General features: G+C 36.2%; 3 protein-coding genes across 9 annotated transcripts in view; 2 read left to right on the plus strand and 1 right to left on the minus strand.

The window, feature by feature from the left end:
* Window positions 1-8,389, plus strand: part of LOC117293394 (protocadherin Fat 1-like) — a 114,623-nt gene extending 106,234 nt beyond the window's left edge. For 6 of the 7 annotated variants that reach the window (XM_033775703.1, XM_033775706.1, XM_033775707.1 and 3 more), the window contains one exon: window positions 3,295-8,389. In XM_033775703.1, coding sequence (XP_033631594.1) covers window positions 3,295-3,932 — 638 coding nt within the window. In that variant the 3' untranslated portion in view covers window positions 3,933-8,389. The remainder of the gene's footprint in view (window positions 1-3,294) is intronic. The other variant, XM_033775705.1, reaches the window with a different exon arrangement.
* A 504-nt stretch (window positions 8,390-8,893) lies between these two features.
* LOC117293395 (NTF2-related export protein 2-like) lies at window positions 8,894-15,713 on the plus strand. The gene is made up of 4 exons (XM_033775710.1): window positions 8,894-8,991; window positions 12,823-12,909; window positions 13,715-13,859; window positions 14,773-15,713. The coding sequence occupies exons 1-4, from the start codon at window positions 8,971-8,973 to the stop codon at window positions 14,934-14,936; spliced, it is 417 nt and encodes a 138-aa protein (XP_033631601.1). The 5' UTR covers window positions 8,894-8,970; the 3' UTR covers window positions 14,937-15,713.
* Window positions 15,714-16,155: 442 nt separating this feature from the next.
* LOC117293788 (protein SGT1 homolog) lies at window positions 16,156-24,615 on the minus strand. Its single transcript, XM_033776231.1, has 6 exons — window positions 24,438-24,615; window positions 21,991-22,087; window positions 20,726-20,833; window positions 19,749-19,839; window positions 18,413-18,600; window positions 16,156-17,740 (listed from the first exon to the last, which is right to left on the minus strand). Exons 1-6 carry the CDS (start codon window positions 24,476-24,478, stop codon window positions 17,633-17,635), a joined length of 633 nt encoding a protein of 210 aa, XP_033632122.1. The 5' UTR covers window positions 24,479-24,615; the 3' UTR covers window positions 16,156-17,632.
* Window positions 24,616-24,775: the final 160 nt, after the last annotated feature.

Genomic DNA, 24,775 nt, shown 5'->3' on the forward strand with positions numbered 1-24,775 from the left:
AAAACTTTAAAAATCATAAGTTGTTAAAATAAATTGAAATTGAGAAAACAATTTAATGGAAATTACAGAACAAAATTTGAAACATTTGAAATTTTGAAACATGGTGCAAAACCACAAACAAGAGTGAATCAAGTCACAAAGTTTTCACAGATGTGTGGTAAACTCCTTAAGAAGACTGGTACCTTTTCCATGTTGGTGTAGAGAACCTTGTGAACTGTCTGAATATGAGTCTAGGAACAAGGTCCATCACATAAGAGGATGTGCACTTAAACACTACTGCATGCTCACCCACACTAGTGACTGTGTTTTTAAGTTGGGCACTTTTATTTCCTGCGTGATTGAATGAAGCTTGTTGGTTCTCCACCAAAACTGCTAAAAATGATAAAAGTGCCCAATCTTGAGACAGTCACATCAATCTTGAAGGAGGCTAACCCACAAAATCATTCTCCAACTCTCAATCTTAACTAATAATGATAACTTTGCATCCCATTGGCTCCACCAATCAGGACAGACGGTTTTAATACTCAAATCCTCCGATATCAATTACTTGTTGCCTAATTTTTCCAGCACTTCACATCGAAACTAACCATGCTTAGCGTGGAGTCATAAAACAGATGGTTTAAGATCGAGTTAAAATAGTTTGGAATTTGAGTTGGCATGCACTGATGGTTTTTAACGAAGAGCTAGACCATGTCACCCCGTTCTAAAAAATGGGTGAACCTGCGCATTCCACTGCAATTCCCAGGCAGGCAAGATACTACCTTGGTCAAATTGAAACCTTGTTACAACAACATTTTGAAGTGTAATAACAAGTTGATAAAAGTCAATTGGTGGAATCTCCACAAAATGTTAGATTTTATGTTTGTTTTTTTATAATTGAGCTGTGTACAAATTGAAGAAGTCCAGGCTCTGTGGCTCTTTGAGCTGTGTAGAAATTGTGCCTGCATGAAGTCCAGGCTTCATGACTCTTTTAAAAACATGTTTAACACATAGTATCACCCGTTACATGGTATATGATTTGTTTGGTCCAATAAAAAATGCCAAGAATGTTAACTCAAGACTGCATCATTCTTGATTTCCGCAGCGAGAGCTTGACAATTATTTTAACCCTTTTCTGTGGTATCTTGTGGAATTTAATATCTGTGTGAATGACATTGGTGATATTTCTCTGGTAAAATGACATGCTGATTCCTTTTAATAACACCTTTCACATTAATGTGGCATGCTGACAAGAAAAATTTGTTATCTGTGGTTGCTCTTTGACTGAAAACACTTCTTTTACTTTAGGCGTTTTTCCATACCTCATTTTCTGGTTGGAGCTTGTGTTTTGAATGAAGAATATCTTGAGCTTGGCATGCCTTTTTTAGGAGCCATTATTTCCATTTTCAGGGCAAATTTTTTTTTTTTTTTACAAAAGAAGCACCAGCAGAACTCCAACCAGAAACAAGTCTTGTTTTTGTTGTGGCCGTACATTCTGGTCCATGTTTCCGTCTGTTGTCTATGTTTCTGTGTTGATCCAACATCTGGGGCCAGTTTCATGGCTCTACTTGCGGTAAGCAAAGAATCCCGCGTATTTGATTGGTAAGCAGGGAATTTTGGCTAGTGCGCATGCGTACTCCTTGTTACTAGGCATTCCAAGCTTTTGCAGCTAGCGCAGAAATTCAGCGCTTGCACGAAAGCAGAGAATGGTGATTTTAAGGTTCAGCGGTAAGCAGAGCCATGAAGTTGGGCCCAGGTGATCGTACACAACATCACCATGTGGCTTACTTTATACACAAACATTCAGAACACAAACATTGCTTCAATCACCCATTCCATATAATTCCTTACGCTTTTATATTTCTTGTAAGAATATTTACCTTTTCAAACCGAATTACACTCCTCATTTCTAAATCCTAAACAGACCATAAACCTTATCATGGGACGTCCATCTCGGTGTTCTTCCGTTCAACACAATGCAACCAAACTAAGGCTGTGATGACAAGAATAGTCTGGTACCTTCTAAGAAATGGCCATTAGAATTTTGATCATGACTAGAGCAGTCCTGAGACCAGACTTATCTCACTTAAGAAGAGTGAGGTATTTTTGGAAGAAATATCCCACTTCTCGACTCACTAATCTACTCCACGGCAAAATATACAAAATAGAAGAACTTAAGTTCTTTAAGAACTATACAGAACTAGTTTTTATCAGAACCAAATTCTACACTACTAAAAGTCAATAAAAATGCAGTGATAATGCCAACCACAACCATAATTCTGATTGTGTATACATGGAACCAAACGAAGATGGACGAAGCATTACAAATGTCTATTGCAATTATGTGTAACTCATGTTATTCTCTTTCTTTAAAGAAGAAGAAATATTTATAAACGGATAAATGTTTTTGTAAGAATCTTTTAATAAGAAACTACCCTTTAATAAATGAGTCCTCAAATTTGTCTCCCTTTATCTCTCCTCATCAACTTATGTTTCTTTACTGAGTTTTTACGTTCTTATCTTAATATTTTCCATTACTCGTAAAGAGAGGTTAACATTTATAAGCAACCTGTTAAAAGAATAAGTATTTGAGATTATGTATCTTATGGAAGTACTTTTTCCCTGGGCCTGATACTTGACGGAATCAATTGCCCCCATGCCCCCTGGTCATTGCCTCGGTGCCCCTTGGGGTGCTCTGGTACATATTTTTCCGTCAGAGATTCCGGTATCAAGGAAAAACTTCTGTGTCCTAATTTCTGCGTCTTGAACACGTCTTGTTACAAGTCTCATTAGTATTCAGAGTATTACAAGAATGCTGCTTCAGGCATGGGTTCGGTTTCACATGGTTTCACAAAGCACCAAGATTCATCTTATTCATGTGTATACTTTTTTTAATGGATTTTTCAAACAAATTTATTTGTTTATTGATTATTTGTTTTGATTTTAAGTCAGTCATGTAGCATGTATTTTGGTTGTCCTGTTATTTGTTATGGTTGCCATCCTAGGCCTTTTCGAAACCACGACTTAGACTTCAGCTCCGGGTTTGGCACCATCTGCTGGTTTAAAATTCTGTACTTAAAGTGTATGTTTTTAAAACTACTGGTGAAGCCCAAGCCAGAGCCTTTGAATCTTAACCGTGGTTTTGCAAATGGCGCTAGATATGATGATACTAAGGATTAAAAAAAGCATGGTGGTTGCAGATTCATTTGACCTTTGACATTCCAAGAGAGTTCATAATACGTGACTTTGTGTAATGTTTGGATTTTGTTTTCCTACCAGCGTTTTTAAACTTGTTTACCTGTATTCTATTTACAGCTTACCAATGGGACAACAGTGATTGGTTGCCTTCAGAGCCCCTTAGCAACATCCCGGAAATGCAATACGAGACGCCAGAGTCGCCCACCAACACTAACCTCTCAAACGACGACATCGAAGACGAGTTTGTCGGGGAGGACACCGACTACCCAGCGGAGAACGAAGACATGCCGTACCCGCGAGCACTTCGGGATTTCCGTCAGCAATTAGAGAACTATCCACCCGTGGACGACACCCCGTACGTTGGGTTGACGTCGCACTATCAACAACACCCAAACTCGTACTTGCCCAAACACAGCATCAGTAACTCCACACTGCCACAGCCCGATATGGAGTACGATGACGAGATCACAGACGGGTTACCCTACCCTCAGAAGGGGCAGTTCCCACCCAGAGGGGCTGCCGCCGCCGTCAACGACTTGAACTTTGACTTTGAAGGAGCTATCGCCAACATGGATAACATGTCGATGTCGGTGTATACAGACACCAACGCTTCGTGTTCGGACATCTCAGGAGAGTGTGATCCAGACAGCGAGATGGCACTGAGTGAGTACGACAGCGCTGATGGTGCCGACGATGAAGAAGAGAGAGACGGAGATCTTAACGCTCAGTTGAAGAACCTTCATACAGACGTGTGATCATCTTATCTTAAATACTTCATTCACTGGTGCTGGAAAGACATTCATCACACTGTGGAAATAAACACATTGGTTGGTGATATGCCATTGACAATGTTTTTCCCAATTTACATGTTCAGTACTGAAAAAATCCATTTCTCAATACTTGTTTCCTGATCATTAGTTTTTGCCCGGGTGGGAGATAAAACTGCTAAGCAATATTTACCTGCTCAGTGACTCTACAGAATACAGCCAAGGGCACAATTTTTCAAAGCCTGTAAGCACAAAAACATGCTATGTACTGAGAATTCAGGTTAATAGCCAAAATTCCATAAAGTTTCATTGTTGCCACTGATTCCCAACTCATTTTTTTTTTTTTTTTTAGCTCAGCGAAGAAATTTGGTAAGCAGTATTTTCTGCTAAACGGCTCTATGAAATAATTGGGCCTTGGACGAGAGTGGTATGGGGTTCTGGTACAGTGTGATGAGTGTCTGGTTTTGGGAGAAATCCTAGTTTTTATCTCCATCAAGTAACGCTTGTAGATGCTTAAAATATTCTGTATATATTGAATGATGGAAGAAGAAATCATCGGATGTTGTTCGATTCATTTGTCTGTGATGTCGTTGCTGGCTGGGTCTAAACAAGTATAAATCGTACTCTGCACTTAATGTGGTTTTATGATGCGTTCCAGTAAAACGGATTATAATACAATTTGTTCAAGAATGGATTGTGTTCACCTTGAAAGAAGGAATATATTCACAGGTTTACTTAATCATCAACAGTTTAAAAACAAATTGGTTACTTGTTCATGTTGCAAAACTAATTACCGACAGCGCTAATCTTGTAACATCGAGTGATATGAAATTAATATTTTTTAAATACACACATTTTCAGGAGAACTTTTTAAAGATTAAATGTTTAAAAAATCGGCAAATCAGTCTTGAGTCACTGCCATTAAAAAGTGTATGTGTTCTCCACTTGGTTGTTTTGTTTGAATTTCCCTACAATTCTGAAATTAAGGCTTTTGGCCTTAAAATGATGAGGGCTTTGGCCCAGAATGGTGTAAGCTGTTTAAAAAGGTATGAGTGACTTGTGCTCGTCCGAAACAGTCCATACTTCTTCTTGACGTGTCTATATTTTGAGTACTCAATTATTGGAAAAAATATACACAGTAATATGCAGCGAACTTATACCAAAGGTGAAGCAAGTTTGTATTCTGATAAATGACCTGTAAAAATGTTCTTCCCTAACTAGTGAGAGGGTTTTTCGTTTCTGTACTCAAGCAAGCCTTGTGATTTGTCTGGAGTTATTCCGTTTTCAGGATTTTTCCTGTTTTTCGTGATTTTTCTTGATGAGCAATCTTTCAGCTGGTTTGGAGATGTTTGTTTCTGCAAACGGCGTAGGCTTCAGTTTGATGTGTGAGATGAATTTTGTGCTACATTTTACTAATGTAAATTGGCAATAATTCCTTGAATTGCCACTTCGAGAAAAATAAACAACTTAATAGTATCAACAGTAACAATTCAAACATCAAAAAACACCCAGTAATGGTGGATTGTTATAAATAAGGGAAGATCTGTGATGTATTTCACTAATTATAAAAAAAGTCCTCATCTATGCAGTTACTCTGCAAAAAGTATTCATTGTATGTACATTAGTCCATGTGGCTCTTGTACAGATAAGGAAACACAGCAAGAATCTACAATATCATTGCACTATACTTACTTCCTTTCCCTTTCACTCGATATTTTTTAAATGTTTTGTAAAAACTAGCTCCTCTTTCAAAGTATTCCCTTTTCGATAATACTCTTTATATGAAAAGTGATTTTCCATGTTGCAATAAAATTTATGCGGAAACTAATTCATTTTGATCTTTCAGGGGTGGGTGGGGCTTAATCTCAGGATATGCAAATAACAGTACTCTATTATTTCAACCATTGACTATTAATGCTTTGAGCTTCCCCTCTTATGAATATGCAAATCATATATGCGCATGTTTATGAATTATGTAAATGAATTATAGTACACACCGAATGCATTACTTTGCTCAGTACTTGGCCAATTAATGCTTGCAACGTTATCAGCAGATGTTTTTTATTCTAATGCAAATAATGTTTTTAGCAAATTCTGGACAATATGTGAGAAGTACATGTATCATGTTGATTGAATACATATTCATGATATTTTTTGTGCTTGTTAAATATCTCAGTGGAAAATCCCCAAGGGGGAATAAATTGGGTTAAAACATTTTAAAAGTATCAAGGTTGTATGTACAAAATATTCTCTTATGAATATGCAAATAATATGTTTATGAACAATGTGAATGAGTCACAGTGATTTATAAGTCACACAGAATGCATCAATGCTTGCAATCTCGTGCAAATAATGTTTAGCAATTACCTGGAAAATCCCCAAGGAAAAATAAATTGTGTTAAATCTTTTTAAAAGTTTCAAGGTTGTTTGTACAAAATGGAGTCTCTATAAAAGAATTTATATATAGGCTGTGTATTGCTCATAGTGACAAGTTGACATTCTTTCATGTGTATATACCGATGTGGTTATGTGTAAAGTGTATGCTTATGAATAATGCAAAAGTACATAATGAATAATTCATGTCATGAGAGACAGTTTCATTGGTCAGTACACAAATCATTTGAGTATGATTTGAGAAGGGATTTATTCGTGTAATTAAGGAAAAGATTTCACTCTCCTATTTTGAGCTTTAAGTATACGGATGGTTAATCTTCATTCATAGCTTGCTATTTTCAACTATTTACATTTTCTTATGCAAATATTTTCCTGGCCTTATGAATATTCAGTGTTGTAATGATTATGACCAATTTTAATGTTCTGTCCACATGGTTCCCAGTCATGCCTTGATAACAGCTTGTATTCAAGAATCAAAACCATATTTAAATTACTGTATTCAATATTCATAATAATGGCTTACTACTTTTGGGAAAATGTCTTCAAACAAAATGGAAAGGTGGACCTTTTTATCTCAAAAATGCACACCAGAAGGAGGTAATTCCAGATGGTATTCAAAATGGTGGTTTTCTGGAATAAATTAAGATTAATCGGGAGGAATCCTCTAAAAACTTCAACTTCAAGAATGGAAAAAGGGAGGAATGTAAAATATTTTAACCAAAACAAAATTTACTTTCAGTTTTTTAATATACATTTTTATGTGCCTCTCTTATTATTTCTTTAATCAACAAATCATTTAACACCTTTTTAAAAAGTAAAGCCATTATGAATGTTAGTATATTCAACCCCCAGCTCCCCCCCCCCCAAAAAAAAAAAGAGAGGGGGCTTTTGTGATATGAAAACCAGCTTGAGTTATTCTTTTAGCTAAGTAAGTTGTGCTGTTCTCCAAACCCCAAAAAAACCTGAAGTATTCTAGATTAATAAAGTTTGTAGTTATATTCGGTTGTGTTGTTTTCTGTTGTTAAAGTTTTTTTTTAATAGAATGTTTCGATGTGGGAAAGTGTTCGAGTTTGAATTGAACATTTTAAGTTTACGTTCTTACCGTTTTGTTGTTAATAAGGATTTCTACTCATGATTTGTCATGATTTGAATGATCACACCTCTACTCAAGTCATTCTAAGGCTAAACCTGGGCAACTACTGAAATTCACGCTCCGACTAGTCGCGCTTCAATTAGTCGCGCCTTTGACACTTGTCACACTAGTTGCCAGGCCAAGTCACAAGCATTTTACAGAATTTACCCATAATGCTGATGTGGAATTAGTCTAGGTAGCAGAGAAGTTTGGCCCCATTACAAAAAAGAAAATCAGCCATAGTTTAATTTGTAACAATTGTACACAGTGAAACATAATAAATATTTATACCCTCATCAACATCACAACCGTACAGACACAAAGAAATTCATTAGTACTACAAATCAAGCCAAACCTGAAGGTTTTTTTCTGAAAGAAAATGATTGTCTTTGTTTAAGTAACTAGTTGTGTTTTTTATAGCATTGATGTCTTTCTACTTTGATCTGATGTCGATTTAAAATCATCTGTATGTAGTCATTTTTGTAAAAGCTTTGGCAATGCCATTTTTTCCATTTGTTAAGTTTACACCAGCACTTTAAGTAGTATTTATTTTTGTTTTCCTTAAAGATATTTATCTCTTCTGTTGAAATTAATCTAAGCTTTACGTTAATTGTATACAAAACCAGCAAAGGTCTTGGAATTCATTTTGTAGAAAGAGATTTAGAACTTTTGTCAAGTCCTCTTTTGAATATTGTTTGCATAACACAAGTTGGACACAATTAGTACTATTTTTTCTTAGTACTCTGTATATTTGATACCGTGTTTCTGGTGCTTATTATTTTGTTGTTTTTTTATTATCTTTAAAATTTTGAAATATTTTCTGCTTCTTTTGAAAGTACTGTTGTTGAAGGAAAGATAAGAATTCTGTTGAAGAATAATCAAATCAAAGTACAACATTTATAGATTGTAAAAAAAAAAAGAACAAAGAGGAAATTTAATGATTGTGTTTTAACTAGCCAAAAAATGTAAGTAAATCAAAGTTAATGGAAGGAAAAGATAATAAAAAATATTCTTGGAACTGTAAAATAAAAAGTGATTTGTTGAATGTTTGCTTTTGTTTTGACTTTCTGTGTGTGAACTTGGGGTCCTTAAACAAAGGAAGAACTTTTTCAAACAATAAAAAAATAACTAAGCAGCGATGCTAGTACCTAACCCAACATGCTTGGCTGGATTTTATAAAGCGTGTAAGCATTAAAACCTGCTAAGCACCAAACAAATATTGTTTAGCAGAAACTGGTTACCATCCAAAAGTTCATAAGATTATGCTAACCAGAATAAGTTTACCAGCCATAACACTATGGTGCATATTTTAACTGTTATCCTACTTTATTTTGCTAAACATTTTGCTAAAAGCACCGGAAGCATTCAACAAATCACGAAAAAGACTAGCACACTGTACGTGCATAAAAAGTTAAGACTTGTTCTCGTGTATGCGTGGAACACTGACTGGGAACTCATCACTTGAGGGCGTGCTTCATATTTCTTCGCAAATCCTTAAAAATGGCTGCGTCCACAACAATGGTAAGTCCATGCGGTTTTAGGACTAAAAATGTCATTTCTGTGCACGTTGTATTGAACATTAATTTTAAATTGTATTTAAGGTTGTTCTACAATAGCTATGTAACATTTTAAGGCCACGTATATGAGGGAAACTACTCAAAATATAACAATTTTTAGCTAGCCCAAAGATTGTCACCGACTTTTCTGACTCTGAACTGACTGACTGCTGAGTCTGTACTGTGCGGTTTGGCCATGGTCACTTGGTCGGTGGCTTTAGCTTTGCCATGTGTGTGGACTGAGGCTAAGCTGCTAAATGCATTGCTGGCCTAGCTGCTGAATTCTTTTTTGGCCACAAAAAGGGCACAAAAAACAAGTGACAATGTGGGCTGGAGTCTGGTGGTGGGTGGCATGGAAAGGTTTCCTTATGGCGCCACCACTTTTTCATTTGATATGAATTATGATTTTGAAATAACAATAATTAATATATAATAACTAGTAATAGTAGGCCGGTCAACCACTCACACAAACAAAACCTGGATACGGACTATCGGCAACACAGAAAGCCGTTTTAGAATTGCTGTAATTTTGTTGTTGTTTGAGCTATGACTGTGAATTTTTGGGAAGTAAAATAAACTTATATGTTGCATATGTTGTGAAAGTTTCGTTATTTTTGTGTATTTGATATAAATTTTATAGCATTCTGAACTTGAGTATACGCAGCGTGAAGCTCAGCTTCACGAAACCGTAGCCGACAAAAATTGTTACAGTGAATTTTCGATCGCAAGAATTCCGGTGATGCCATTGTCCAATCTCACCGCAAGAGGTCTCATTCGAAAGCTTAGATCCTCAGCTTTCATTTGGCGCATGCGCTGTTGGGGGGTTAAGCTCAACCAAAAAGTTATAACGTTCAGAAGAAAGTTCACTTGCGATCTCTAAGAAAAGGGTGAGTAATTTCCTAAGCGCAACCGCAAATGGGTAGTCGAGTATTTCTCCTTCCATAAAAACTAACCTTTTGTACAGTTTTAGTGCTCATTCACGATGAAAACAGCATCTGAAAATTGTATCTCCAATGAAATGTGAACGTTTTTGAGTGAGTGACATGAGTCCAGTAGTAACGATCGGCCTATTGTGTGTACGTCCGTGTGTGTGGATTTCACGTGCATTGAGCATGCATCCCATACGGCCGCCTGGCCGCATGTGTGTAGTAGTCCTACGTGTACGTGCACATTCTGTTGTGCAACAGTATGGCATGTTTTGTGGGGCTATACCATTTTTGGGAGGGGTGTGCGCTTTGTGATGTTATAAAAATATATCATTTTGTATAGGGAACTAAGGATAATTAATTAATTAAAACCATGATTTTAATCACAATAACCATTTAGAGAACTGAGATGACAATACCTTTTTCCAAACAAAGAAATTAGCTGTCAAAAAATGTATGTTCTATTTTTTAGCACCCCTAAATTTTGGAATATCCAAAAATGATGCATTATTCATTTCCTTATTTACAAACGTAAAATTCGGCTGATTCTCAGGGTTTTTATGAACAAGTACTTCATTATTTTTTATCTTGTAAATTAGATTAGTGCTTTGAAGTATAGAAATAAAATGTAAATGGTGAACAATAGTTAAGCTGGCACACACGATTTACTTTATTTTGTAATTTTTTTGTAAAAACCTTCAGAATAAGAATTAATGAAAATAAAATTAAGCTGCTTCCTCTCGAGACCTCCGACAACTTGCCAAAAGTCTGGGCATTTATTATTATTATATTTCCACACTCATAATAACAAAAGCAGAATCAATTTATTAAATAGCACTTTAATTTATGTCACCATAATAACCATTTTAAAACACAAATGAGTACCAAATTGCAAGAAAATACGTAGTGCCGTTCTGACATTACACAGTTTTTGCATATTAATTAGCTAATTTGCATACGAAAAATGTAATTTGCCAATCAATAGGATTACCAAAGGTAAAGGCCCAATTTAATTAATGTCATCTTAATAAGCATCTTAAAACACCACTGTGTACCAATTTGCAAGGAATTACATAATGTAGTTTTGTTGTTACACAGTTTTTGCATATTAAGTAGCTTCGAAATCCTCAAAACGCATGAATTCAGAGACTTATTTCATTTTTTGGTGATTCATAACGATTGTGATGAATAAGTAATACATACCAAATGTGAAGAGATGAAAATAGAGACACACCTCTACCCAAAGCCTGCAGAACAAGTAGCATGCACCATGTTAACCCAGAATTATTTTGCCTTCAAAAACACACTTTTTGGGTAAATTCCTTGTTTTTGAACGACTAAAGTAGGTTTGATGGCATAAATTGTAATTTTCAAGACCCTCTATTTTACAGTGTGTGTATTTTGGTTTGTCTTTTCTTTTTTTGGGTAACATATGGGATGTTTGCTTCAGGAAAAAGCTGCTTTTAGTTTGTTAAATTGTATTAATATGAAATTATAGCCTTGTAAAAACAGTATTTTGACACTTTTTGTCAAAACGATGAGTTTTGGTATGACAAAACGACGTTTTCCAGACATTTTAAATCACCATAACTCGAAAACCGTATGTCCTAGAGATACAAGGTAAAAAAAATTGGAATCGCCTCGGAGAGATCTTTCTAATGGTAACACTTTTAGCTATATATTATGAATTTTGTAATTTCTGTTGACCGGCCTAGTAATAGTATAATAAATAGGGTAGATGGCCGGACCTTCTTCAGACAAACAAATACAATCCATTTATAGAAAAAGAGAGGGGAGAGGGATTTAAGGGAAGGATCCAGAAAGAAGCGGGAAAATAACAGCCAATCAAAGTTTCTATTTCAGAAACAATTGGTGGCTATGAACCAATTGGAGTAAAGTGGCGAGGACAAAGGATGTTTAGTATGAAAGGATAGATTACTGGACCATAAAAGTGGTCAATGCATTGTTCGATAGCAATGCAGGGAAACATAAAAGGGTAGAGTTAGAGAGCAAGTTGCATCATGATGCAACTAACAATGGTCAATTAATAAAGAATAGCAAGATCAAAGGGGGATAGGATGGTATTAAAAATAGGTATGAGGGACCTGTGGAAAAAGTTATAGTAACATATTTATAAAAACAACTTTAAAAAATTAACTTATACTTTATTTACATAATATATACAACATAAGTTCTCAGGCAGTGGAGTGGAGGGTAAAGGGAAGTTATTTAACACCAGTGTTTATGTTTAGTCCAAAGGGTTTGACATCAACAAAAAGGAAAAACAAGCATTATGAATGATTGTATATTGAGTATGTGGGAAAGTTTTGGTAGTGTAGTACAAAAGAAACTTCAGTTATGGCTGGCTAACAGTCGTAAAACTTTCACCTATCAACGCTGATTTGAAAATCGTATAGCGTTACGAAGGCCCAAAATACTAGACCCCAATAAGGCTCACAGGGGAGCCTTATAGTTTCTAGAAGTAGGGTAATGGCAGGCTTGGTTGGGGTTGGGTAGGCAGTGTATATTTGCCGGCACTACTGAGTTTTGTCTTAGGGACTTAGTTCATGTCTGTAGTCCCAGTTTTATGCGGGACGCTGGCTGTACTCCTTTTAAAAAAAAAATTATTTGTCATTATTTATTTATGACCGATAATGACGAATGCTTGGCAAATGGACCCACAACCATGACAACCTACACTTTTAAATTAAGTTTTGTAAAATAAGTTTTCCCCATCAAAATGATTGCAAATGCAGAGGAAGGGTTTCGTATCTTTTCCAAGTCTCTAATGCGTGCACTGCAGTCTTATGTGCCTGTCAGTGATTTTCTTGTGTTGGGTTTGAATTTTTTTCTTTTTATATTTTCTTTAGGACATAAAGTCACAGTTGGAACAAGCAACACTCGCTGGCAAAGAATTTCATAAATTGTTTTATGAAAAATTTGACAAGAGAAGAAATGTAAGTAATAAGTTTGGTTTACTTTATGTTCTTTTATAATGCTTCTCCGCCCAGGAATAATTGGTACCTGGGGGTAAAGTTTGTAGTGAATGATTTGAAGGCCTGTATGCTTCATTTTTGAAAGGGCAAGGGCACCAAGGCATTTTCTCCTTGGTAAAGGGCACCCTATGAGGAAATTGTAAATTTCTACTGGAGCATTTCAAGGGCACCAAGGCAATGACCAAGGGGCACAGAGGCAATCGCCTTTGTTGCCTCCGTGAAGTATCACGCCTGGATTTAACCCAAGTGCCAATTATGATGTTGATTCTGCATACATTATAAACAGGAGTTGAGATGGTCTAATGTAGACTCTAGACTCATGACCGGATAAGTCCAGCGGTCTTGTGAACAAAACAAAATGCTTGAATGATTCTGAGAAAACATCTTTCAATTCTATTTAGCAATGAAGTAGTTGCTTAGCACCCATAAAAAAACCCAGATGAGGTTAATATTCTCTAACATTTCTGGTGCTTTTTCAAATAAAAACTCTTAAATGCATGTTATTTAAACTGTGTCAGGAACTATTTCTCACTTTGATTCTCGTCTTGTAGAAACATCTCTGGTCCAGTGAACAATTTGTAAAACTGGCCCTTTGATCTTGTGGATTTCCCCACGCCCCTCAAATTCGAGCCTTGTTCTAATAAATGCCTATTGTTATTACAATTATTGTGCTTTTTATTATTTGTCTTTGTTAATGCAATCAAAATAAAAACCCTAAAATAACAAAATTATTTCTCCTGAATATTCTATTTTTCTCACATCTCAGTTGCTGAATAAGTTGTATATGGATACAGCTACGATGGTATGGAACGGCAACCCGTTAGAGGGAGGTGAAGCCATCATTAAGTTCCTTGACCAGTTACCAACGAGTGAACATACGATTGACTCCTTGGACTGTCAGCCAATACCAGGTACGATCCGCAAATCATTAAACAAAACCAATACCAGGTACGATCATAAAAATGGGTCAATTTATGGCAAATATATTTTGTCACTGCTTTATTTTAGTTGCCAGTTGCTGAATAATTTGATTTTCTGATGATTTACTTTTGATGATTGTGTCTTTCATTTAGAGAAGGAATATTCTGACCATTTTATAGATGAGTGATGTTTGTCTCACACACTACAATTAGGACCACAGTATTTACAATATCAAACTATTATTTCATTGTGTGTACTTCCAATAATGTGTTTATTTCTGTATCATTACTGTTTTTTTTTCTATTTTAATATAATAATATGTATCATTGTTTTGGACTTGTTATCCATTGGTTATTATTATTGCAATTTTTCAATAGAAACTTTTCTCTGAATCAATGGTGGAAAATGTGTTATTTAAATGTCTTCTAACCTTCTTACTCATGCATGTCTTGGTAACATAATATGAATATAGCATATCTTTCATAAAAATAACTAATGCTTGTAGACGCTTGTTGATAAAGCTTTATCATAATTTGTTGATTAATATCATGATTATTATTGATTATTATGTTTTGCAATTTATAATGAATTCATTGATCATTACATTGAATTTGGTAATTAATATCATGATTACATAAAACAAAGTTGCACATTACATGCATGGAATGATTCAATCATTCAATTTTGCATTCAAACTATGTACCCACTGTGGAATCTGAAGCAAGAATGCATCATTATTATTGATTATTATGTATACAATTTATAATGAATTCATTGATCATTACATTGAATTTTGTAAAGTATTTGTAAGTTTTCTAAGTGCTATGACATTTTGCAGTCAGGCTCAAGCACATATTCTGAAGCTGTCGATTCTAAACACCTTCTTTTGTTTGCTTTAACCAGCTGCCATCACACAGGGCCAGACAACAGTGATGGTCATCGTTGGTGGGTGGGTCAAATTCGAAGGCAACAAACGAAACTTCCAGTTCACAGAAAACTTTATGCTCACGCGGACTCAAGCGGGCGTCTGGAAGATCGCAAGCGACTGCTTCAGGTACCAAGAGTGACGAGAATGTGGTTGTTCGTAAGATGCTTCTTCCGTTAGGAAAGTTGTATGGATTGGGTTTGAAGTATACGGCAGGCGAAGACAGGAACAAGTGTGTAACATCAGATTAGAGATTGTCTTCTTGTAGAGTAAAGAGCGTGTGCTTCGGGTACCAGGAGTGACATATCATATAGAGGAGGATTCTTCTGCAAGGAAAAAAGTATGAGGGGTTTGAAGTCTTTGACGCCAGAAGATAAAAACATGTGTGTAGCATCAGATGAGAGATTGTCTTCTTGTATAGTGAGGGGAGACCGGAGTGTGTTGCAAGATGTACATGTACCTAGGATGGTTCTCATTGGAGAGGGATGGAATTAAACATCAAATCTCGACCTTCGGAATATTTCAAAATTCATATCTTCAAAAATGTGCTGTCACACTGTAGGTTTGTTTTAAACCTGGAAAAGGGAATAATGGTGTATACAAGTTTACTAAACAATGACATCAGAGTTTGACCATGGCTGGCGCCTGCTGGCCCAATGCAGGCATGTGATTCCGTAGGATTTGTCCACTAGGTTTTACCATGGTAACCTGCCTGGATTCAGTAATCAATAATATTGGCAGTTCACACTCCGAACAGATTGGGCTTCACTCCATCCTAAAATCTAGACTCTACCGTTGGCTCCCTAAAGTTATTTTATTATCGAACAATTTCTTCCTGTAGCCCATACCAAGAGTGGCTTTTAGCCCTTGTTTTAGGGAAATTTGCATAAATTGTTTTAAAGGGAGGGTACACGTTTGGTAATTGTCAAAGACCAGTCTTCTCACTTGGTGTATCCCATCATAACAATAAAATAACAGGCCTGTGAAAATTTGGGCTCAATTGGTCATCGAAGTTGCGAGAAAATGATGTAAGAAAAAACACCCGTGTTGGACGAATTTGTGTGCTTTCAGACAAGAATGAAAGACTTCTAGCTAGAAGTCTTTTAATATTTTAGTGAGAAATTACCTCTTTCTCAAAAACTGTTTTACTTCAGAGGGAGTCGTTTCCCACAATGTTTTATGTTATTAACAGCTCTCCAATGCTCATTACCAAGTAATTTTTTAAGTTAATGTTTGTTTTGAGTAATTACCAAACGTGTACCTTCCCTTTAAACCCCTCAGATCTCGTAACAAGAATTTAGAAAGTGATGTTGGAATAATGTTAGCTGAAATGGAAATAAGCAAATTCAAGACATCTTGGATACAATCAAAAATGTATTTATTGATTTTCAAAATAAAATTAAAGGCCAAGAGCTAAGGTTACCAAGAGCATGAAAGAACACATTGCAAAACTCTTCCTGTATCATAAATTAACAGAATTTCCTTTTTTAATTCATCATGTTATAAATCGCAATGGCTAAACAATTCAGCAGAAATTGTACATGTATTTACAGCATGGATACAAAAAGTACTTTGGAAAAAAATTTAAAGTCATTTTTAGTTGAAATCTAAGTTTTTGTAGAAGTCTGCTCATAGGAACCAATTCTGATTTGGTCGATTCTTTTGAAGAATTTCCAAAGTTAATAGTATGTATATTCCTTGGATGTTTGTTTACATGTAAGATTTAAATGCAACAAATTGTCTGTAAATGCTGCCATATAATCTTAAACAATAAAATCAAATGATAAACACCTTTTTTTATTTAAAACTCTGTCCAGGACTTTTGTTATAAAGCTTTTTCTGCAAAGAAATTAACCAAAATATGTCATCACAATTTGAAGCTTCCATTAACAGTATTTGGAATTGCTTGGTTCTACTTCAGGTCTACAGCAACAATCGTTCTTTTATACGAATGATATCAATTTCACCATGTGAAGAAAAAGAAATGAAAGTCAAGGAAGATTAGGATTATTAGAAATTCAACCCCCAGTCTTCCCCGAAAATGGTCAATGATTATCGTTTTGGCAAATGCAAACCTCCGCCTTACCATTCACAAACTGGGCCCAATTTTATGACTGCTAACTGTAATCAAAGGATCAGTGCTTACGGAAGCAGAGAATTTTGTGCTCATGTCAAACGAATTTCACAGGTTATCAAGGAATCTTTTGCTTGCCGTGTAAACGAAGAATGGAGATCACAAGTGCAGAATTCGGTGGTTAGAGCCAGGAAATTCAGCCAAGGTCCAAGACCAATAATAAAGTTTCAGCGATACCACAGAAGCTTATGTAGATAAATTATTTGCTGTCTTCAAAGAATTTGGTGACTTTAATCCAGACTTGCAAGCCTCTAAAATGGAACACCGGTATATCAAAGGCTAAATTTTTATGTTCACTTTATTTCCTGGGCCCAATTCAAGGCTCTGCTTATCGAGGAATTCTGTGCATATCGCTTATAAAAATCACAAGCTTTCAAGGGTGATGCAAGTGCGGATTTATGTGGCAAACTCTTCCATGATGTTAAGCTCAGCTCTGAGCATGTTATACCATTGTTGTTCTATGCATGAGAAACACCAACTTCCCGGTGACCAATTCTACTCCAATCATAATCCAGTCAATTGCATTTGGTTACCAGTAATGTACTGATTGCCCTGGTCATCTGACTGTTGCTAAAGTAAAGGGCGCCCTCAAGCAATCAAGTCTGTTCCAAAAGTACCTCCGCTGATACATAAGTCCTTTTCAAGGTCTGTTTTCCACAACGCAGTGATGCTTTAGTTGTTTGGCATTCTGTGGGAAACTGTTGCTATACGTCCCACTTTTTATGTTCCATTCCATCTGGTGGTTTGACTTCCGTTTTCTGTGCTCCGATTTCGTTCCAGTTGGTGCTGAGGACAGTTCCACCAGACTCCGTCTGTAGACAAGTGACACAATTTGTGGTACTTTTAAAGGCTTTGGGTACTTTTTGTACGACACAAAACACAATCGTCCACAAATTTACATTCAAAATGGTTTAAATATAATGATAGAACTTCCCTTGAAATATTACTTGCTGAGGTGCTGTGTTTTTTGAGAAATGAGTGACAACATTTCATGACAATTTTGTTTGCCTCGATGAGAAAACTTTACGAGACTCTGAAAACATGGCTCTGTGATTTTCACTTTTTTTAAACGACAACTAATGAAGCTGAAACTTCTACAGGTAAATTATATTACAAACATGTTCATTCACAGTGAGTAGGGATTCAAAAGGTATCAAAACCCTTTAAAGACAATCATAATTTTGTAATTGTAAAAAGAAAAAGGACAAAAAGAATTTTTTTTATTTACTCTAAATATTTACTTTACATCTATGTATGCACAGACCATGTCTTCTTAACCAAAGAGCCTGGATTTTTAAACCGCATGATTGGTACATACAAAAAGGAAAACAATGAAAACATTGCTGTTTGTGCAGTTTAAATAGATTTCTTAAAATTGCTTATTGTAATTTTTGGAGCTCCTGGTAAATGGAGTTTAAAGAGTGGCAAATTGATCAAACACGGAGTGTAATGTTTTTCACATCAATATTCTATAAACCACTTACGAATGATTTATTCATTGCCTTCTTGACTTCATCAGTGCTGTCACCATAGATCTTTTGAAAGAGTTGATTGAGGGCGGCCTCTCCTTGGGCACCATCCTTCTCCTCTTGCTCCGCCTCTTTGCCGATCTGATCCCAGTTCCGTGTCACATGACTGGAGGTTGGGTAGTTATGCACGGTGTCTTTGGTATCTACGAACACAGTCGACACATATCAGTGTTGTTAAATAAATGTCAAATATTGTAAGCCACAAGGGAAACTCACTGGGTAAATTCTAAATGATTTGGGGTTGAAAAAAACATTACTAGAGTGGGACTCGAAAACGTGGTTATGTGGTTAGACTGCAGGACATGCAATCACAAGGTTGTGGGTTCGAATCCCCCAGCTAACCGCTGATTTCACAATGACTAGAATAAATATTGTCTGTCTAGTTACAGAATCACAATTTCTTGATTTGCGTAATTCGTAATCATAGACATTAAACCAATGTTTGTGAGAGAGATTAGCTGTTGCCAGCTTGGTGTTTATATCCATTTGTGGGAGTTTGCCGAGTTCCCTTGATTGGAAGATCATTCAAACAAACAAACAAACAAACAACCAACGATCTCCGGATGAACATGCCAGCGCTCCCGACTGTTTTTTTCAGTATTTTTGTTCGGGGATCACGCCCATTACGATACAACCTGGGAAGCAGCAGCCAGGTTAAATAAATGCTACATTATCTGCGATGTGGTTCCTCTGTTGTTTATGTTATAATTTTATGTGATAATTAAGATCAAATCCATAAAAACATGAAGATAAAACCATATAAAATGCCCCCAGATTGCAGAGTAGGGCTTTTAAAACAAAAGTTGTGTAAGCAGGCTTCAAACTCGCAAGCTTTCATGCTTTACGCTCACACTTCAATTTTTTTTTCAACAGCCTATCACATCCCTGACATTGCAATGAATCAAATTCAAGCATAATACAATTCTTGATCACACACTGGACTAATCTTTGTCCCATTCCCTGTATCCATTACAGATAAACAAAACTGATTTACAAAAAAAGTATCGGTCTATTTTAACCCAAGCTGTTTACTTCATGACACAAATTTACAGGATTACACAATTTAAGGGATGAGAAATTTCTGACTTATTTAGACTTTTTCATGTTATTTTCTTCAGTTATAAAGAAATCCTGCTCTTTGATCTAACACAGTGAATACAGTTCTCAAAAGCTCCTTGAAAACTACAATAAAATATGAAAATTTCAAAAACTTCCTAAATTGAATCGCAGTTTCAGCGGTGAACCTCCCCCCTGCAATTTAAACCTAATTCAAAGAAGAATCCCAACTCACTGTCTCCCGTTGGTACAGTTGCAGCCAGCGTGTCCTCTCCTTCTAGCTTATTCCACCTCAATCCCTCCTCTTTACTCAATTTCAACTCAATCTGTTTATCAATCAGATACGAAAATTCAGAAGAAAAAAAACATTTCACTTATTATTTCTGTGTGGCTGTACAGAATTGATTTAAAGCCATTATACACTTTCGGAACAGAAAAAATAAACAAAAGTTCTCAGATTTACAAATAACTTACAGGGTTTACAGAAGGTAATGGTAAAAGACTTCTCTTGAAATATTATTCCATGAAATGCTTTACTTTTTGAGAAAACATTAAAACAATGATCAATTCTCGACATCGAGAATTACGTATTTATAGTAAACACATGTCATGACACGGCGAAACGTGCGAAAACAAGGGTGGGTTTTTCCGTTATTTTCTCCCGACTCGGATGACCGATTGAGCCTAAATTTTCACAGGTTTGTTATTTTATATATATGTTGTGCTACACGAAGTGTGGGCCTTTGGACAAAACTGTTTACCGAAAGTGTCCAATGGCTTTAAGTAAAGGTAACATTTTAGGGTGCACAAGGGGTTAACAATTGTTCTAGTCAAGTCCCAGACCGCCAGTATACTGATGTCTTGAGTGGGGCATTTATTTAATTTAAATTTAAAAAGTATGGGGCACAACACAATCTAAGCTTACAGTAGTACAAACCGTGGTCAAGTGGTTAGACTGCAGGACTTGCAATCACAGGGTTGTGGGTTCGAATCCCCCAGCTAACCGCTGATTTCACAATGACTAGAATAAATATTGTCATCTAGTTTTTATGAATCACAATTTCTTGATTTGTGTAATTCATAATCATAGACGTTAAACCAATGTTTGTGAGAGAGATTAGCTGTTGCCAGCTTGGTGTTTATATCCCTTGTAGGAGTTTGCCAAGTTCCCTTGATGGGAAAATCATTCAAACAAACAAACAAACAACAAACCTTCATTTTCTTTATGGATGTGATACACTTGGCTGGGATTATATTGTGTGCTAGGTCCAACTCCAGACTGAAGTCACTTCCTGATGCCTGCTTCACAGTGGCACTTAACTGGACAGAGAAAAATAAAATATTTCCTATTTGCAGTATATGGGATTTGAGGCATTGCATGGTCAGGTATATTCTACTACCGCAGGTAGATTATGTTCTTTTGATATTTTGTATTGCTTTATAGATTTTGGAGTAGATGTTTGATTTGGGAGATATTTATTATTACAGTATTTTTAAAGACTCAACTACTTGTGTTAATAGTTGCTGGTTTGTTAATCGACTCTTGGGATAATTTAACTGCACAGGTTATGTATGCTGTAACAGCTGGGCACATGTATGTGAACTAAGGCGAATAACCACATTGTGATATCATCATCACAGACATCCCACCCGAGTAACTTGCCTGTGATATTTTTTCACAGGACTCGGGAAAGTACTGAGTATACAGTGCTAACACACATCGGTGTATGGGTACAGACATAGTTTATCTATCAAGATCAATCATAGTGGATGGTATTGAATGGTCAGTTAGTAGGAGGGTTGACTATGTACTGTGTACAAAAGATAAATTCACCACATGATATCATGTTGCAGGCTGGACTAGTTATTCAAAACCATATGATATTGAATGGAGGGTTGGGTTTTTGACTGTGTACTATAGATCAAGGATGCATTCACCACATCATGTTGCAGGCTGGTATAGTTTGTCATTCAAAACCACAACAGATTATATTAAATGGACAGACAGTAGGAAAGTTGAATATGTACTGTGTAGAAAAGGTGCACTGGTCGAGACCTCAGACTTAGAAATTGAGGTCTCAAAATCAAGCATCTGAAAGCACACAACTTCGTGTGACCATGGGGCGACAAGGGTGTTTTTTTCTTTCATTAATATCTCGCAACTTCCACGACTGATTGAGCTCAAATTTTCACGGGTTTGTTATTTTATGCATATGTTGAGTACACCAACTGTGAAGACTAGTCTTTGACAATTACCAATAGTGTCCAGTGCCTTTAATCTAACCTGTAAAATCTTTTTTGAAAAATCAACAAATTTATGAGAAACTAGTCCCCAAAATAATGTTACTGTTTTATTTGTCAATAGGTGGATTTTGATAGAGTTTTGCTAATTTTGCTACATTTATGATTTTGATGATATGGGATCCCCATAACGGATTACAACCTGAATGACATTTGTAGCTCATCCCAAACCTTACCGCTCTATCTGTGTAGTTCACTTCGACGTCTTCCTTGTTGGCGTTTTTAACCAGCAGTGTAATAATCACATGAGAGTCTGTTTGGTACCAGTCATACCTGAAAGAAATTTAGGTTTAAAACATCAAACTTGATAAGACGCATCTTACTTTTGTGTCATCCAATTTTTCAATTGTAACTGCCACTTGAAACAGTTTGTACTTCCAATTGCCAACCTTAAGTAATGATCCTTTCACACTAGAATACAATCCAACATCCAGTATTATAAACAAAAAGGGAAAACTTACTAATGGGGTAAGTTTAAAATAATTATTGGTTAAAGGCAGTGTACACTATTGGTAATTGTCAAAGACTAGCCTTCACAGTTGGTGTATCTCAACATATGCATAAAATAACAAACCTGTGAAAATTTGAGCTCAATCGGTAATCGAAATAATGAAAGAAAAAAACACCCTTGTCACACGAAGTTGTGTGCATTTAGATGGTTGATTTCAAGACCTCAAGTTCTAAATCTGAGGTCTCGAAATCAAATTTGTGGAAAATTAAGTTTCTTTCTCAAAAACTATGGCACTTCAGAGGGAGCCGTTTCGTACAATGTTTTATACCATCAACCTCTCCCCATTACTCGTCATGAAGTAAGGTTTTATGCTAATAATTGTTTTGAGTAATTACCAACAGTGTCCACTGCCTTTAAATAAACATTTACTGCAGAGCAGGTCTTGAACCTGTGACCTCTGGAACTTGCTGGTGCTATACCAACTAAGTAAATTTACTAGCACAAATGTCGGACAACCTGCAGCTGTTGAGCTAGTTGCGATAACGTAACCCTCCTGCCTGCGGCTGTGCCGTTGGCAGGAGGGTTACGTTATCGCAACTACTGTTGAGCTTGTCCCTTCGATCTTAAGACAAGTTGACTTTTGATCAGACCACTTGACGGGTGGAGTTAAATATCTCTTGGCAGAAGGGAGAAGATTCTTGAGACACCAGAGACACCAATTCCTGAAGCATCCATTGACCTGTACAAGTTCTCCTTCAAGTTCTATTCAGGCACCACAAGGATTTGGAACCAGTTGCCTGCAGCTGCTGTCTTGGCTTTATCGCCCACCGCCTTCGAAGCAGCTGCCCTGCCTGTGCCATCAAAAGGGATGAGGCTACCGGTTGGTTCAAGACTCCTCTAAATCTTCAAGTCAAGCTTTTTAGCATGCACCCTAGTTTTGTAGGATTTTGTCAACTTCTTGTGCCTTTTGTTTGTCTCCATTTTGTTTATTTTCCTGGAAAAGTTTCCGTATGGCGCCACTGTTTTTTATATGATATGAAATAATAATATAGTATATAATTTACCTTAAATTGATGAGATATCCCATTGCATTTTGTAAAAATTAGTGAAAAGGTCAAGTGGTGGTGCCATACGGAAAGTTATCCATTTTCCTTCTTCACTCGCACCTTACGACGGCTGCTTTAACGCAAAGCTGCACCAACACCGGTTTACAAAATTTGTGCTGCAAAGGGATGGGTACCGGTCAACTTGGTCCCAAGTCAACTCGGTCCCGGTCAACTCGGTCCCAAGTCAACTCGGTCCCAAGACAGGGAAGCTTGCACGCGCGGGAGGGAAGGCGGGGAGGGACTGAAATTAACCCAAGTTATTTGAACAATAATATATTTTGTGATTTATTTTCGACCAAACATTAATTTTCTAACAGTTTTTTAATTGTATCTTGTAAAATGCGCTTTATAAGTCTTGTTTATTATTATTATTAATTAGTAGATTTTGGATATTTATTATTCTTAAGTTAACTTGGTGATCCGTTAAATTCTTTTTTGTAGAACTGTTTTTATATTATTCAATTTTAAATGTAAGTTACTTGAAAAGAAATCAAAGAGGATTCAATTATTAATGTTTGTCAGTTAATGAATTGTTGAGAGCCATACAGAAAACAATACTCTGGTTGAAAGCAAAGAGACATTTGAAGACATTTTTTCAAAATGTTGAATATAGAAACAAATGGGTCGCTATTGGAGGCATCGAATATTGTACCCCGAACATGTGCACACTTATCCCGTTTCATGTACAAAGTAAAAAAACATTAGTTGTTTTTTTCCAATTCAAAGAAAACATACTTCCCGTCAACCATAGGGACCGAGTTGACTTGGGACCGCCTTGACTTGGGACCGAGTTGACTCATAAGCAAAGGGATCACATACATAGAGTAGATAAATAAAATAAATAAAACTTAATGTTTAGGGAATATCGTCTGATTGGTAAAGAAAATTCATCTGCAATAAAGTTGACTGAAAACTTGTGTTTAATTGATTACGATTCCTCAGAAATACGACACAAACATGTTTTTCACGAATTAGATGCAGCTCATGTTTCCATGGTTTTCTAGAACTTAGAAGGTTTTCTACACTTCTTGGTCGTATTCTTTCCTTTAAATCATGTTAATCCTACCTCTGTTTTGGAGGTGCCTTAATCGTCTCTTCATCAGCCATGATGGCGGCTTTTGATGTTTTGAAGTCGAATGTTGCAAATGACGTTTATTTTGTCGGTATTTAACAAAACAGTTTGGGCTTGTTGTGTTGGATGTGGTACTTCCCCCGACACTCATCAGAGAAACCTCCAGAACTAAAGATTAGAGGTGCTTTCCCTGGTACAATTTATCGATTCTTTTTTGGTGATGACTCACCAACCTATTATTTGCTTTATGCATAAAAACGCATAACAAAACATAGTATCGATACTGTGATTTGGTAAGTATCGATACAGTAAGTATCGGTGAAACCATTTAA

Source organism: Asterias rubens, chromosome 8, assembly GCF_902459465.1.
Source record: "Asterias rubens chromosome 8, eAstRub1.3, whole genome shotgun sequence".
Classification (NCBI taxonomy): Eukaryota; Metazoa; Echinodermata; class Asteroidea; order Forcipulatida; family Asteriidae; genus Asterias; species Asterias rubens.

Excerpts from the sequence above, each read along its gene's own strand:
- LOC117293788 (XM_033776231.1), bottom strand. The coding sequence starts at position 24,478 with ATGGCTGATGAAGAGACGATTAAGGCACCTCCAAAACAGAG. Across the intron at positions 22,088-24,437 it reads AAGGCACCTCCAAAACAGAG|GTATGACTGGTACCAAACAG; the intron begins GTAGGATTAACA and ends AATTTCTTTCAG. Across the intron at positions 19,840-20,725 it reads CATCCATAAAGAAAATGAAG|ATTGAGTTGAAATTGAGTAA; the intron begins GTTTGTTGTTTG and ends ATTGATAAACAG.
- LOC117293395 (XM_033775710.1), top strand. The coding sequence starts at position 8,971 with ATGGCTGCGTCCACAACAATG. Across the intron at positions 12,910-13,714 it reads AATTTGACAAGAGAAGAAAT|TTGCTGAATAAGTTGTATAT; the intron begins GTAAGTAATAAG and ends CTCACATCTCAG. Across the intron at positions 13,860-14,772 it reads GGACTGTCAGCCAATACCAG|CTGCCATCACACAGGGCCAG; the intron begins GTACGATCCGCA and ends TGCTTTAACCAG.